We start from the raw sequence: 17,452 nt of genomic DNA, 5'->3' as shown, positions 1-17,452 counted from the left end.
TGTAAACACTTGGTACGATTCAGACTGTAACAGTTTTCTTACGGAGACCATGACCACAGTTTGAATGCACACTTATAAAGATACTAAAGTTGTGAAAGATAAAGTGATGATGGTAAGGCATTTGTAAGAGAAATTCTACTTCCTTGCAATAAATTATGTAGCTCATGATTACTGCGAACATAAACGGCTAATAGCAGGAAAAGGTAATAAACGATAAAAGTCGAGGAAGAGATAAACTTGGGAATATTGAGGAAAGTAACCTGAAATGTGGTGCTTGACCAGCAAAAATATACTGTGGATGTGTTTGGGAAAATGAAATACTTAAGCTTGCCGTGTCTGATGACTCAGATGAAAAAAAAAAACCATTTGCCCTGGAATCAAACTCTACTCAAGCCCATCAGTCGCTTTTGTAATTGATAGAGCTTAATGAATTAAGGTTTTTGTATTATTTGTAGTAACAAAATGCGTAATTCCTTTTTTGCCTTAATAGTGTTGGCAGAGATCCAACTGGTACAAGTCTAAGCGATCTGGGTGATGAGTGATTTCCAAATGGGTGTCGATGTACTCTGAGTGAATTTATCATCGGGGTAATTCTTGTACATTGACTGTTTAATTTATTATGCAAGCATTGAAATTGATCCACTTCATGAACGTTGCAAAATCCAGTTTTTTTTTTGTCGAGAACAGTATGAAGATCTCATTTCTGATGTTTTCGCTGGAGTCTTCGTCATTTCAAAAGTTGGTTGGTTAGAAGTAACCTTTATTTACACTATAGAATCCCTTCTTACATAAGCTGTTGTACGATCATTAGAAGTAGCTGCTTTGCTAAAAGTACATTACAGTACATTCACTTAATAAAATTCCCCCATCCTTAAAACATCAGACTAGGTCACTGAATCCTTCCATAGTTGTTGTTTCTACAATACGATGTACACACGTAACTGCCGGAGATACGCGTCGTTCCCCACTGAATCAGACATCAATTTACATAAACGTACTGATCAAATGCACGATGTAAATCAATAGCGAATTGTCAAGTTTACATTGTCTGTATTGGATTAAGATGGACAGTTTTGAGACGGACTGTCTGGTGAGGAAGTTGAGTCTGATTGTAATTTAATTGATTTGTAGAAACTTCAGGATCGCTTCTTTGCAGATTTTTACTACTCTACGTCACGGTACAGTACTTGATCTTCGAGTGCCAGGTCAATGAAATTTACAAGTCTGTTGAGTTTCTTATATGATTTGCTATACCCAATTAGCTATGCTTTTTATGTATATTGTTTTTAACCGAATTCTCTAAATCGGGGAGATTCTCAATTCGGGTTTTTGTATTTTTTTATGTTATGTAATTTTGTTCATGTTTATTCTTCTGATCTTTGTTTTGCTCCATCTCAATATACCAGTATAATTATAACGCTCCTACACTTTTCATCTTCACCATTCTCCCCTCAGGATCCATTGTTGTGTAAACGCCTCTGGTGTTCATCTGTCAGGAGTTATGAAGGGCCCTTGTCGTCTAATGGATCGCCTGGCAAATATTCATGGTGTACGGCACCATGAATCTTGGCTCAGCAAACAGCTGTTTTGCGTGCAAAAACAAAAGGGAGTGCTATGAATATAACAGAATAAAGCCTGCATTCGTTAAAGACGTTAGAAACTTTAATGGGTCCCCAGTTTTATTTGTTTTGTTGTTATTTTTTGCATTGTGTGTTTTCCTTATCTATTTTGGTTGTGGATGATAAAGGTCACTTCCAACTTTAACTATTTAAGTGATTACGTGATACATTAAGATAACAATTGTTAGAAGAAAGTAAAGCTAAAAGACTAACCGTCAGTTGCAGAAAAGCCCATTCAAGTTAAAGCTTCTTTAAATCTCTCTCTCTCTGTATCTTTTTGCAAGTGACGGTAAAATAATATACCTTGAACATAGTGTAAATAAATAGATGGTAAACAATTTGCCTCTCATCCACATCCGTACACAGCTGCGTATCATTTGAGCACATGTGAGCACTCCCGTTCGAGAAAGTAGTAAGTGCTTATCGGTATCGACTGAATGAGGTTATTGTGTAATTGATATGCTGTTGTTTTTAATTAAAATTATGGTAAATATGACGTATTGTAAAGAAGATCTTAGATCTAGGTAAATAAAGAAAAGTACCTTTTTTATTTGTTTAATATTTTTTGCACTACTAAGTTCAATGGCGGACTTAACACCTCAGGCGTTCTCTACCAGTCTACCTTTGGGTGGTGAAGAGAAAGTGATAAAATTTTTTTTTAGCCACAGTGACGTCGAATTAGGATTTATTTTTATTTTGACAAAATATCGTCGAATGTTATACTAACAGGTTCAGATTTTTTCATCCAACTATGTGCAGGGAGCACATGCATTATTTATCACAAATCAATACCTACCTACACAGTAATTTCATTGCTATGATTTATTAATTTATCGTAACAGCTTTTACGCCTCTCTTCTGCCGAGGGTGCGACAAGTGTGCATAGTTCGGCATCGGGTCAACGACCTTGCGTCTAAAGCTTGATACACACGTAACGATCTGTCGTGGTCGTTGCGAAATAATCCGAGGAGATTTATCCTGCGTGTTTGAATGAAAAATTCAATAGTAGTGGTGTTTGTTTTGGTAGATTTTAATGGTATAGCTGTGAAACATCATTAAATGTTGGTTTTAAGTAATAAGGACGATGCCCATAAGAAACATAAATAAAAGGAGTTTTGGTAGCAAGATTTAGGGCTGATTTTTCGATAGCCAAATAACTTTTATCTGAAGAATATGTTTGACGTTTGGACAACTTTGTGTAGAATAAATGTCAAACCTCTATTCCACAGATACAGGTAACTGATGATTGAAAAAACGGCCATTAAAAGAAGAAAAGAAGATCACCATAACTGAGCTACTTAGTTTTAGCGTTCTGGATAACGCCCCGATCTTGAGATATCGTACTGAAACATCGTTGCTTGTGTATCTCCATAAGACGGAATAGTTCGACAAATATGCGGAGTGTAATATCTGTTATGTGATGGATGCGGTATTTAGGTCGCGTATTGTGTTGATCATGTGGAAGAAATTGTATACATACATCCGTAGCATCAGTTCATGATGATATATGAGGTACTACATTAATATCTTCCAAGATAATGGGCTAATATTATAATCGTAACAAACTAGGAAAGGGCAACTTTAGAATTATGTATGACCCTTCTGCCTTTCTTCCAATTTCATTTGAAATCGGCGCAGCATTTTTAGGGTTCCGTAGCCAAAATGGCAAAAACGGAACCCTTATAGTTTCGTCATGTCCGTCTGTCCGTCTGTCCGTCTGTCCGTCTGTCACAGCCGATTTACTCGGAAACTATAAGTACTACAGTGATGAAATTTGATGGGAATATGTGTTGTATGAACCGCTACAAAAATATGACACTAAATAGTAAAAAAAAGAATTGGGGGTGGGGCCCCCCATACATGTAACTGAGGGATGAAATTTTTTTTTTCGATGTACATACCCGTGTGGGGTATCAATGGAAAGGTCTTTTAAAATGATATAAAGTTTTCTAAAAAACATTTTTCTTAAAGTGAACGGTTTTTGAGATATCAGCTCTCAAAGTCGTAAAAAGTATGTCCCCCCCCCTCTATTTTTATAACTACGGGGTATAAAATTCTAAAAAAAATAGAGGTGATGCATGCTAATTAACTCTTTCAACGATTTTTGGTTTGATCAAAGTATCTCTTATAGTTTTTGAGATAGGTTGATTTAACTGTAATTTACGGAACCCTTCGTGCACGAGTCCGACTCGCACTTGGCCGGTTTTTTTTTTCTTCCGTACTCTTCCATCCAAATTGACAAGTATATTATTTATTTCTCCAGTACATACAATCAATTAATATCCGCTACACCGATAAGCGTAACCTATACTAAGCACAGCTATTACTTTTTACACACTACGCGAGCACAGTTGTAATACCTACTCCAGTAATTATATCATTTAATAGTTCTCGGTTTTTATGCGTAGATTTAATTGACGATTGCTGTGAGGCCCCGATGCTGACTCTAAGAACTTAATTGATGTATGTAATAAGTACTTTAGAAGTTTTTTTTTCGTTCAAATGGCTATGAGAACTAATTACTTTCAAGATGGTTGTGGTACCAAATCATTTGAGTTCCAATTTTTTTATTAAAAACTTAAGCTGAACCTACTTTTATTGAAGTTGGGTAAATCCTACTAATATAAAGAGGAAATATTTTTCATTTCTTTGTACCCTAAAGTCTCCGTAGCTACCGATTTGAAAAATTGTTTCACTGTTAAGTAGTTACACTATTCCCGAGTAACGTAAGCTAAATTTTATCCGAATACAGGATGCTGGTGCAACCGCAGGAAAACAGCTAAATAAAAAAAACTTAATAGAGAAATAGGAAAGAAAAGATATTGTACACAGCCAAGCAGTGATTGACTTAAAGTTTATTTTAACAGATCACACATAAAACAAGCAGCATAGAATTGGCGTACACTGGTGTTCATATAAAACGGAACACTTCAGCACAGGTGTGCATATTTACACGTGATACATAGCTTTCAGGCAACAGGGGAGTTGTTTCGCGATCGAAATTGTTTGCGAAAGTATTTAAATTGTTCGCCTGGATACTGGATAATTCCAGGTGTTAGGAATTATGGGTATGCATAATTCTTAGCTGGTCTGTTTTTTTTGCACGTAGATGTATGGATGAGAATTTGAAATATGGTAATGTTCTGGTGTTTTAGATATAGTTATATTACTTTCTATAATGGTTATCACCAAACAGACAAACGTGTTGCTTTGAAGTGGGATAGTACCTATATAGGAAGTCGAGAAGGGTGGTCGTTTTGAGGGCTGTCTCTATATATGTTTGTTGATTTTCAGCCTTATTGTCGAGTTACATTCTAGCGCAGATTACTATAATAGTTACTATTCTAGGTTCATTAGCACCCAAATTCTCGCAAAAAAATATCTTAGTAACAAAGTTGTATGACCGCCATTTAATTAAACGGTCGCTTGTAATTTGTCTGTCACAAGCACAGTGGTAGGTATTAAAAATAATTGGGTCGCCGCGTCGCTAGCCCAGTGGAGCTAGACTAGACGTACCTAAAAATTGTACATTGTTCTGCAAGTGTTATGTATTTAGCAGCATTCGAATTCTAACCCCCGCACTCAGAGACATTTAATGATTACTTAAGGCACTCCTTAGTGACAGATTATCATAGAAATTCTGCACTAAGGAACGGCTGAAATAACCATTAAATGTCTCTGAGCGTGTCCATAAAACATTTATCGATAGGCTAGTTTTAGTGCTTGGATAGTGTTAAATACACTACATTCGAATAGTAAAGTTACAGTAATGAAGTATAGGAGAACTTGGCAAAGATATGAAATCGCAAAGAAATTCCTAAAGCTAAAATATTACACTATGTGTAAGGCTAAACTCCTGATGATGTTCGTTATTTGTCTGTTAAAGCATAATGGTAGGTATTAAAAGTAATTGGGTCGCCCAGTCGCTAGCCCAGTGGAGCTACTAGACATAAAAATGTACATTGTTCTATAAGAGCTGACTGGTTTAGACTTTGGGAGTTTTTTGAGAGGATGTAATGTTGCAGTTATTAGTAATGTTTTGTCTATACTAATATTATAAAGAGGAAAACTTTGTTTGTTTGATTGTAATGAATAGACTCAAAAACTACTGGACCGTTTTTTAAAATTCTTTCACCATTCGAAAGCTACATTATCCACGAGTAGTACGGGCAGTAGTTACCACGGGACGCGGGTAAAACCGCGGGAAAACGGCTAGTAAATGATAAATGTTTGAGTTGCATGTTGATAAGTGTCTTCGAGATTGGTAATGCTTTTGATTATACTGGATCAATAACTTCAATTTTGGGGTATTGGGAAGTAAAGTTAGATAAAATGATTGTGAAGTACTGAGAGTAAACGTAAAAATTGCAGATAAACTAAGAAAATATTGCTATCTCAGCGATTTTGTCTATAATAATGTCTGTACTATCCCATGACAGTACATTCAAAACATGAAGTAAATAAAATAATATTTTGCACCGCACCGCTATTTAAATGTCTTAAATATGTCGAACATAAAACTGAAATAACATTTTCCCATTTCAATTAACATGTAGGCCAATCACATCTCAATTCATTACAATATTTACAAATGGCCCCAGCACTACATTACTACCGCCCAGAAAAGTTTGTTTACATGTAAATCCGGGTGAGTAAACTAAAGCTTTGATAGCAGGAAGCGCCATCAACAGTAGCTTGCGTTAGCTGATTCATAACAAAATTAACAAACAAATTTCAATCTTATTTCCACCACTTAAAGTTCTTATTATCTCTATAACGAATTACCTAAATCTATAAAAGAAGCAAAATCTCTGTTCACATTTAAAAGATTATTAAAAAGCCACATTTTGAAGGATTATTTCATTAACAAAAGTTAAATTTAGGTTAAGTGGTATCAATCATTAACTTAATCTACACTATAACACACTCGACTCAAAATATATTTTACTCACAATTCAATTCTCCATTTACGATTTTAATACACTACATTATCTATACATATAATAAATCTGTAAAAAAACTGTGTCTGTACATTGAATATAATAAAAAAAAAATAATTGGGTGGGGTTTAGAAACAGTAATGGAGCACAAATCCAAAAAAAAAATTCTGTCTGTTTGTCTGTATGTCTGTATGTCTGTATGTCTGTTTGTTTGTACACGCTAATCTTCCGAACTACTGAACGGATTTCAATGATTTTTTCTTTGTTGTATCAGTATTAAGCCTGGTCAACATATAGGCTATAATTTATCTTCGAAACTTGAAGACCTGATGCAGAACTCCAACAGACCAACAAAACTATAAGAGATACAAAAATGGCGCCATGGCAAAAATTGTTTCATGTGATGAGCATTTTCAGCTGAGATAATAAATTTTAAGATCTGGAACACCTGGTGTGGAACCCCAAGAGCCCAGCTTCTCTGTACCATATACAGGTATGACGTTTTAGCAAAAGTTGTTCAATTTGATAAGCACTGTCTATTGACTTATACAAATTGAAGATCTAAAACACTTGATGTGGAAGTCCAGGGGCCCAGCTAGACTATAGCGTATAGAGGTATGACGTTTTAGCAAAAGTGGTTCAATCTGATAAGCACTCTCTGTTGACTTATAAAAATTGAAGATGTAAAACACCTGATGTGGAACTCCAGGAGCCCAGCTAGACAATAGCATTATGAAGATATGACGTTTTAGCAAAAGTGGTTCAATCTGATAAGCACTTTCTATTGACTTATAAACATCGAAGATCTGGAACACCTGATGTGGAACTTCAAGAGCAATACTACACTTGAAATGTATAGAAATGAATGTTATGAAATAAGTATGGTGAATCAAAAAAAAGTAATAAGTCCGTCTTTTAGATAACCCTAAAATAATGGACACGTATTTTTCTTTTCTCTCTCTCACAAACAAATAATAACGAAGATACGACAACGCTTGAATTTCGTTTTAAGTCACTGCTTAGTACAAATTTTACATACCTAGACGTGGCGTCACGAGCCCCCACTCTCCGACTTTGTTGCGTTATATCTCATTATTATTTTGTATGTCTCTTCCAGATCTCGGGACTACATAGTTCCGAATTTTCACGCCCTTTTGAGACAACTTTAATGAAATGGTGACACAAAACCGACGATTATCCCTTTATACACTATAAAAATGAACCCAAGGACAATCCCCGGTGGACGTCGTTAAAAAAAAGACAATCCCCGGTTCTGTGCTAAACTATTGCTAACTATGGAGGAAAACTACTTGGGCTATTGTGATGGGATGTTAGTGGATGACAATGTATTAGGTACATGTAAAAATGGCAGGTGGAGACTCGCCACCTCACTTACTGGGCCCCCGGGAACCAGTAACTGAATAGCAACAAGAGGGCAACAGGGACATGAGCGGCTGAAGGGTGAGGATACCTCGGCAGACTTTAAACGCAGATTACGCGCTCCCTGTGCTTACCATGAGGCACCTACCCTCCGAGCAGGGCTACTAATGCTGCTCTAGCGATTCCACTCTGGACGGCCAAGCCAAGCCAGAGGCGTGAGACCTACCCCCGTCATGGTTCACTCCGACCGGCCGGAGATGGGGGACAGTATACTCTCCCTGGAGAACAGTATATATAGCTCCGCGGGGTCGCTACTCCCCGTCATTAGCCTCAGATGTCCTGCGGTGCCTATATCTCATTATTATTGTCATTATAATCTCAAGAGCCTTTGTCCCAATTATGTTAGGGTCGACTTCCAGTCACGATGCAACTGAGTACCAGTGTTTTGCAAGGAGCGACTGCCTATCTGACCTCCACAACCCGGTTACCCGCTCAACCCAACACCCCTTGGTAAGACTTACTGGCTTCTGACTACCCATAACAACTGCCAAGAATGTTCAATGACAGCCGGAACCTACAGTTTTTACATCCCCTCCAAATAACGGTCATTGGTATCCAAAATATACATAGAAAGTACATACGAACTTAGAAAAGTTGCATTGGCAGGCACTTGCCAGACCTGGAATCAAAGACGCACGCTCATACTTGAGAGATTGGTTCTCTACCCACTAAACCACCACGACTTCCACTAAGTCACCACGACTTTGTCATCTATTTAATGTTTTTTTACGTAATAATACGTGTAATATTTTTGCCACACACAACTTAAATGCGGACTAATTAGAATCACTACTTTTATCCCTATGGTCACATCTATTGCAGTGCAGTTCAGTTCTCAGCGTTTTGTTTAGTCTGCTGTGCTTTTGCCGTTAAAAAGCACAGCAGACTAAACAAAACGCTGAGAACTGACTGAAAGAACTGCCGTTAAAGTACAAAAATTAAATATATTGAACGTTTCTAATGGTTATGCGTATTCCGTTGTTTTCAAGTCAACGGGCCCTTAAAATTCAATATCAGACTATTCAGATCTTTGATTTTGCTGACCCCGTAGTCGCTGGCATAAGGGACAGGATCCGCGTACGAAGTCGCGGGCAGAAGCTAGTTATAGAATATTATAGTATACCTAACATATAAAAACCACAATCTAACATAAAAAACTGTATACATACATAAAACAAAATATATACATTCACCATATGTTAATCTAATATATTTTACCCTACGTACTTGACATTTGCTACTATATCCATAAAAAAAAAAACATTAAAAAAAAAATATTATATGTAGTGCCTACAGCATATACAAACCACACTCCTTACCTAACACCTAACACACAAAATCATACACATAAATACATAAACAAACTCAAGTAATCAAAATAATATAAATGCAACTTACCTAGTTATTATAATTACTACAACCATATTTACTAATAAGATACTAAATTTACGAGCACAACAATAACAACATTGGTACTTACCTATTTTTAAACGCGGTGAAATAGCCACTGTGTCATGGGCCTTAACAAACATGTATTGTATTTTTCTATGACTGCGTTCCTCAGTCTACCCGCACTAGCGATGCGCACAAGATGTCGTGCACTTATTTCTACGATTACCCTACCTCTTTTTCTTTTTACGAGTCTAATAATACTGTTAAGAAGTGATATTATTTGACTTATTGTACAATCCACTACGCAAATCGGCCTCATGTATTTATAAATTATAATATTGTATTTTCTCTGTAAGTGATTGTGTAAATCTTTTGAGAAAATAAATGTCTAAAACCGTATTATATCACGATAAGTAATCCATATGCACAGTGGACCATTCAATACTTTATTGCAAGGATTTAAAGTTCAAAATTGCTTACAGAAGAATTAGTCTGAAAGAAAGTCGTCAATCGATTGTAAACCGTTTACTGAAAGACATAAAGGTGAATTTTGAATGGAGATCCAAAGTGCAGGTCTACTGAAGGCAAGGAAACGCGATCCGAGATTGGTTTTGTGATTAAAATGTGTTTGAACATCACGACCTCAAACGGCGCAAATATAGTAGCCTTATCGGGAATTACATGTTTGAGCCGTTTGGGGTTGAAACTCTCGGGCCGTGGGGTCCGAGTGCTCACGCGCTTGCAAAGGAAATTTCTAAGCGCCTTGTTGACACTTCTCGTGACCCAAGGGCTGGCTTTTATTTCGCACAGAGGTTGAGCATTGCCATCCAACGTGGCAATGCTGCCAGCCTTCTGGGTACATTACCCGGTGACAGCGATGAGGAGCAATTTTTTGATGCTATGTATTAGTTTTAAGTTGTATATATAAGTTTATTTTTAATTTTTAAAATTAATGTAAATATTATGTAAATAAATCCTGATTAAGTTTGAACATCTTGAGTCTCGATGTCGTTCGAGATTTCCTTCAGTTAACGTATTGATCTACGTTTGCTTTTTGAGTTACGGGATTGAACGGTATTTGCTTTATACACATTGCTTTCAACACATAAAGTAAAGTTGTTCCTTAGGCTAAAATATTACACCATGTAAGGCTTACCTCCCTATGTTCGACTGGTTCCGGCTTCCTTGGGGATTACTACAAGCTCACGTAATATGTAAGGATCATGTTTCTGGAGAAAACTGAAGTATGAAATTAGTAGAGAATGTATGAGGTAATCGTGGAGAAAATGTTACTCAGAATATTGGGTAGAAAATCGAGATGTTACGGGGTACAGTAGGGGAGCAATTTCATAAAAGTGGAACAGACAGATTAACCATAAACAAGTATAATTCATCAGGGCGTTGAAAACAAAGCCTTAAAAGCAAAATACTTCGCAATCTAAACAATTAAGCCATTATCTCAAGACGAAACAACAATTAAAGAGAAAACAGCGTTTTAAAGGAAACATTAAAGACAGTGGAATGTTTTGAAAATTCATAAAGCTTGAAAGATTCAAAGAACGTCAAATCCCTGTGCACGGATGAATAAACGCCCCTTATCGCTTTAAAGTCAATTTACATTTTATCTTCTACCAACTGATTTGGAAAGAAGCACCTATTTTCATTTTTCCCCAGACTAAGCATTCCAATAGTTTGATTTAAACGTGTAATTTTTTTTTTCCAAAATATATGGTCTTCAAAATATCGCAGCCTGAAACTGCGCAATGTACGAAATAGGACACCATGGTTTCCTGATATCACATAAACAGCCTTTGAGACGGAATCCGGGTCGTAACTCAAAGGGACACAAAGCCATATAAAACAAAGCAACGCTACTGTTCTTTGCCAAATATACCGTGAACACACCATAAAAATGGATCAACGACTTCTGTAAATGTTGAATCTATGAAATTAGGGCACGCACATGTTGATAGCGTCAGCCAGACTTCTCGTATTATACCTCTAAGGCTGCATTCAAAACGAAATGACTGTCAGCCGCCGAATGTCAGCGTCTATTCATATTACGCGTAACGTATGCGTTAGTTAGATGTAAACGAAAAAGTCAATATTTATGGAAATACAATAAACTGCATAAAGTTCGCTCACATTTGGCGGCTGACAGTCAGTTTGGTTTGAACACTGCTTAAAAGCTGAATCATTGTATGGACATCCTTCCTATAGTGGGATTGACTACTACGAAGTTTAAATGATGGTGTGAAATCAACTATGAAACAAAACTGGTTCAAATTATACTAAGGACTGTAAGGAAATGAGACTAGGGACGCCCAGATTTAAAATTTATTGCTGTTTATTCATTTGCAATCTGGAAAACATATTTTCCCATCTCCGTTGAAGCCAGTAGCAATCTATTCGATTCCGTGGCAATTTCCATATTCGATACTCGACATGGCAATTTTGGTCGTTACGGAAAATTCGATTTTACACCTGTCTTATTCGATCACTGCTGCAATTCTGCCAGTTAAATAATGTCAGGACACCTTTTCACACACGGTCAGTTAGCCCCATGCTAAGTTATTAATTAACTTGTGTTATGGGTGCTAACACAACTGATAAACTACATATAGCTACATATATACATATTTATAAATACATATCATAACACCCAGACCACGGCCAACAAGCGTGCTCATCACACAAATGTCGACCGAGCCGGGAATCGAACCCGAGACCTCAGGTTCGACGGTCCGGCATGGTGACCATTGCGCCATCGAGGTCGTCAAAAAAAGTTATGGTTTTCATCCTCACCAGTTTTTTTTAAACGTAACCCTGCTTGACAGTCGGGTAAAAAGTCAGCAGGAAATTCTTTTATGTCGTAATACAATTTCTATATCAGCAATAATGCCATCGTACCAACCAAAATAATTGAAAAAAGTACTCATAACCATAATAATCCAAAATAACGTTGAAAGCTTCAGAACCGCTATAAAACGAGCATAAACTGTGTGTGAAACGTTTCAGCCAAGATTACGTCAAAATGTCGTGGTATAACTGTAAAAAGAGCATTTTTGACGGCACCCCCTCACCCCCCCCCCCCTTTGCCTTCCCGAATGGTAATAGGGTGGGGTCATAGACGGAATTTCATTTTGTTGTGTAAGTGTGCGTGTTTTAAAGATACTCCGACATGCAATAAACAATGCTAAACAAACAAGTTAAGGCAGTTCTTATAATAAAGTAGAACGAGTACGATTAATATTTTGATGGAACAATCTTCATGGTTATGAATAGACGGCAGGCAATGCAAGTTCTCTTCCAAAATGGAAGTACGAGTTTTCAAATTGGCCGTTTACGTCAACATAGGCCTTCCAAGTTTCGACTATACAAGAAGTAATACACTTACATTAATGGGTCCTATGGTAACATTTACAATATTATGATATCATCACAATATCTTAAGTGGCAAGCGAAATATCCCTATAAAGCATGAAGGTCGCTTATCGATAACACTGGAGTACAATCGATTCTTCTGCCATCGCTTATCGCTTTGCTTCAAACTGTTTGTACGAGCAAAGCGAATGCATTATCGGTGTTTCAGTGCATCGGCTCTTTATGGTAACGATTCGCAGAACTACTGCTATGAGGATTATGGCCATTATTGACTTTCAGGTTATAAAATGGTACGCAGAATGGTTGATTCAGCGAAATTGTAATTTTGTTGAGTACCGTATATGGTACTAAGTACAATTCTAGGAAACAAAATCATGTGGATGAAGCCTTGCTATAGGTTTTGCAATTCAGATTACATTGAATTATTTAAAAAATGGCTGTACTTATTTTTTAGACTGAAGCAATTTCGAAAACTCAAGACCTTGAAATCAACATAATCATATTTCTCCCACATAGCAACATAATCCTGTTGACACGAGAACATTAATCCCTGTTCGTAATCAACATGTATTTAGTCACTAATGACATGCGAATAGATTAGCTTTATACATAACTTAGCGTAAAGCACAAATGTTGTCCGTCCGTTAATACCGCCGAGACCCGGCATTTCCGCCGGCGACGCGGAAGCAACGCAATCATAATAATGATGACTTTGATTGTTTACTGGGACTTTGACTTCTATTTCATTCATGTGATCGGTGATCTTCACTTTTTTTCTGACGACTGACATCCGATTTCTGACACTTACACGAATATTAGACCTTTAAATAAAATTACTCTTACGACAGACTGCAGTCTGCCCGTGACCATGGATGCTGCAAAGGCTCCAAAACGTCGGGATTTAATAATATCAATATAACTGCGATAAGATCCGTAAAAGTAGTTTTATATACAAAACCTCCTCCTTTTTAGGAAGTCCGTTATAAAACCATTTTCACTTTTTTATTCTAGCTGATGGAACCAACGATTCACTTTTTCCAGTTTTCCAAAGTGTCCCTGTCAAATCTTACATTGTTAAAGACAATTTTTTTTGTCGACAGGACGAAGAAGAGTCAGCGCGGCCGGTGCCCAATATCACCCACCACAGCATCATGTACGCTCCCAAGTGCCTCGTCATTGTGTCACGGCAGGACTACATCGATACCTTCAGGGTAAGTAAGGAACAGTCCTGGTAAACTGTTCTTTCTTGAGGAAAATGTGCTGCAAAGAGTATGTTCATGGCACATGACCTACAAAATACAGCTCCTCACGTTTTTTGCTCGTGGGAAAAATGCACCAGTTTATTGCACGCGTGAATTATCAACGCGAAGAAGTCACAGTATTTTTTTTTATTTCAAATTGTCCTAATACAGGTTCTTATGAAAAGTCAAGCTTTCCTAGCACGGTTCCAAGAAGTTGGTCTCAAGGGAAAGAATCACTGAAAATCAGCGCTGGGACTCTGTCTCTTGTGGGGCCGCAGCATTTTGCTGGGCGAGTGCCGTATTGCGCGTTTTGAGACGCACATTCCCTTCTATTTTTGTACTATGTTTATACATATTGTCCATGATTGTGTATATGCGTCTTTACCCGTGAAATAAAACTTATTTTCTTTCTATTTCAAACTATTAAAACCTTGATTCATCTATTCCAGAACTGCCTAGGCATAATCTACACAGTATGGGTAGAAAACCTCGGGGTACCGCTAGAGACGCTGGTCGGTAACCTGGTGGGCGGCGTGCTGGTGCCGGGCGCGGGCGGGCCGCAGGTGCGGTTCAGCATCGGCGCCGGGGACCGACAGGCGCTGCAGCCGCCCGCCGCGCCGCCCATGCCTGTCACACACACCGCTGTGTATATGCTGCTCAGGTTGCTAGGTAACGACTCCTGTAGTCTACATGATATGAAAGGGGAAGGTAGGCTTTCTGCTAGAGATGGTGTCAATAAATATAGTCCATGGTTCAGAAGTTGTTCTAGGAAAAGATCTAAAGATACTATGTGACGAGGAAGATCTACTGAAATCTTAAGATGAAAATGAAAAGGCTTTCGTTCGTTGTCAAAAGTGTGTGAGCTCTTGAAGTTAAAAACTGAGGGCTAAAATCTGGAGAGACAAAAATATACGTACTGATGTAAATGTCATGATCCTAATTAGCGGAAATTATAAAGCCTCGTAATTTTTCTTCTAATATTTAAACATCGTCTTTTCACATTCCAGGTATCCACAACTCAGTAACACTCTGGTGCGCAGTGATGAGCGAGCACAAAGTCCTGTTAGTCTCACTAGCAGCTGCCCGTCTCGCGGCCGCGTGTCGAGCGCTCGCTGCCCTTATGTTCCCGTTCCGATACGCACATGTCTACATTCCACTACTGCCTGCGGGGTTAGCAGAGGTCCTTGCGACTCCAACGCCGTTCCTGATCGGCGTGCATTCTAGCTTGAAGGAGGAGGTTTCGGAATTGGTGAGTGTATTTAGAGAAACGTGGTTTAACTCTAAGGTCCGAGGCTCTTATGTTCCCGTTGCTATATGCACATGTATACATTCCACTGCTACCTGCGGGGTTAGCAGAAGTCCTTGCGACTCCAACGCCGTTCCTGATTGGAGTGCATTCTAGCTTGAAGGAGGAGGTTTCGGAACTTTTGAGTGTATTTAGCGAAACGTGCTTTATGTCTAGGGCCAGCGGCTCTTTTGTTTCCGTTCCGATAGGCACATGTTTACATTCCACTGCTACCAGCGGGGTTAGCAGAGGTCCTTGCGACTCCAACGCCGTTCCTGATCGGAGTGCATTCTAGCTTGAAGGAGGAGGTTTCGGAACTGGTGAGTGTATTTAGCGAAACGTGCTTTAACTCTAAGGCCCGAGGCTCTTGTGTTCCACTACTGCCTGCGGGGTTAGCAGAGGTCCTTGCGACTCCAACGCCGTTCCTGATCGGCGTGCATTCTAGCTTGAAGGAGGAGGTTTCGGAACTGGTAAGTGTATTTAGGCAACTTAAAGGAAACTTGTTTGGATGTTTTTAGTCTTTATTGGAGCAGTAAAATACCTTCACTACTTAGCTATGGTAATCTATTTGTACTGACTGGTGAATGGAGTAAGAATAGAATAGAAGACTTTAAAGTCTGACAACTGAAGTAGATCAAAAGAGTTGACACATGTATAGATGGTACGATATGCCTGGGGCTGTTAATTTTACTCCTATGTATAAATCCTAATTTAAATTATGTTTCCCTTTTTTCAGCTGGACGTTATAGTAGCAGATTTAGACGTAGGTTCCCTCCACATCCCAGCAGGGGTTAACATCCCTCGTCCAGAAGGAAAGCTCCTGTCTTCATTACAAGAAGCCCTAGCATTGGTCCTGCAGCCAGAGCTCCGGTCTGCGGACTCAGCCTTCGCCCCACCACCGCCGGCGTCTTCGCCCCCTCATATGTTGGATAAGGAGATCAGGGCTGTGTTTATGAGGACCTTGGCGAAACTGTTGCAGGGTTACAGGTAATTGGTTTGTGGTGACATTAAAAATATTTTGAAATGAAGGCCTCAAAAAAGAAGTTATAAAAACTGCGGTTTTGAAAATAATCATCTGCCCAACCTTTTCCCAACTATATTGGAGTCAGCGTCCAGTTTAAATGGATGAAATTTTGCAAAGTTTAGCTCTGTTTTGGAAATACATAATATTATGATATATGATACAATTTACCTCATTCTTTTTGTGTACCTATATTATCAGTAAACTAACTTACTACTAATACAAATAAATCTTCTTTTCCAGGCACTGCCTCACAATCATCCGTATTCACCCGTCCCCCGTTCTAACCTTCCACAAGATGGGTTTCCTAGGAGCCCGCGGTCTTTCCCAATGCCAGTTTGCAGTCCGGTTGTTAGATTCCATGTTCTTTAACGGCCTGGTGGCTGAAAGGGGACCACCTTGGAGGGCAACTGACATATGGGACGAGTTAGTGCAGTGAGTATGATTTTGAGTCTTATTTTGTAGAACATAAGGTACACAGCTTTATGGTGATAATGACAGGCTGTCAGATTTTGTTCCTAAGTGGTATGGAGAGTGAAAACCGACTTCTTTGGCGTCGTACTGACTCTCATACAGTCAGAATGATTTTGAATCTTAAGTTATAAGGCACAAGGTTCAAAGTTAAAAATTTTTCGTCTTGTAATGTTTCAGAAATCTTCCAGAGCAACAGCGACTAGAGTCGTTAAATCCAGAGTTGGAGTTGCAGCATTTACAAGACTTAGCAATGCAGTTGCATCTCAATGAAAATCCAAATCCACAGGTAACTATTGGCCCATACATCGCCTTTTCAGCAACAGTCCTATAATTTTGAAAATTGCCTCCAAAAAATTACCATGGTGCCAAAGTTTTTGTTAAAATTCTTGGGTCAAATGATTTTTGATATTAATATTAGTATAGTAGGGCTTCGTTCCGAGATTGATTGAAAAAAACGATTGGTGGTAAATACATAAACGTATAATGCGCACACACGACACACGTATATATTTAATACTAGGGACCTTAAGTAGCGGCACGCGAGCGACGCGGGCGTCCGTCAACAACAGAGCGCATGCGTCGTGCTTCGCGGTTAGTCGGTCACTGTCGGCTCTCCGCGCGCGCCGCAAAAGCTGCGCGGCTGTTCCACTTTTTAA

The 17,452-nt window shown here is 38.5% G+C and overlaps 1 protein-coding gene across 1 annotated transcript in view; it reads left to right on the top strand.

Annotated features, from left to right (window-relative positions):
* LOC124635895 (myotubularin-related protein 5) overlaps positions 1-17,452 on the top strand; it is a 98,273-nt gene that overhangs the window by 33,369 nt on the left and 47,452 nt on the right. Inside the window, 6 exon segments of the mRNA XM_047171850.1 lie at positions 13,876-13,986; positions 14,466-14,685; positions 15,024-15,265; positions 16,038-16,288; positions 16,566-16,757; positions 16,974-17,082. Coding sequence (XP_047027806.1) covers positions 13,876-13,986; positions 14,466-14,685; positions 15,024-15,265; positions 16,038-16,288; positions 16,566-16,757; positions 16,974-17,082 — 1,125 coding nt within the window.

This window comes from Helicoverpa zea, chromosome 13 (genome assembly GCF_022581195.2).
Source record: "Helicoverpa zea isolate HzStark_Cry1AcR chromosome 13, ilHelZeax1.1, whole genome shotgun sequence".
NCBI lineage: Eukaryota > Metazoa > Arthropoda > Insecta > Lepidoptera > Noctuidae > Helicoverpa > Helicoverpa zea.
Note: the sequence above shows the minus strand (reverse complement) of the source record. Positions and strands in the feature narration are given on the sequence as shown.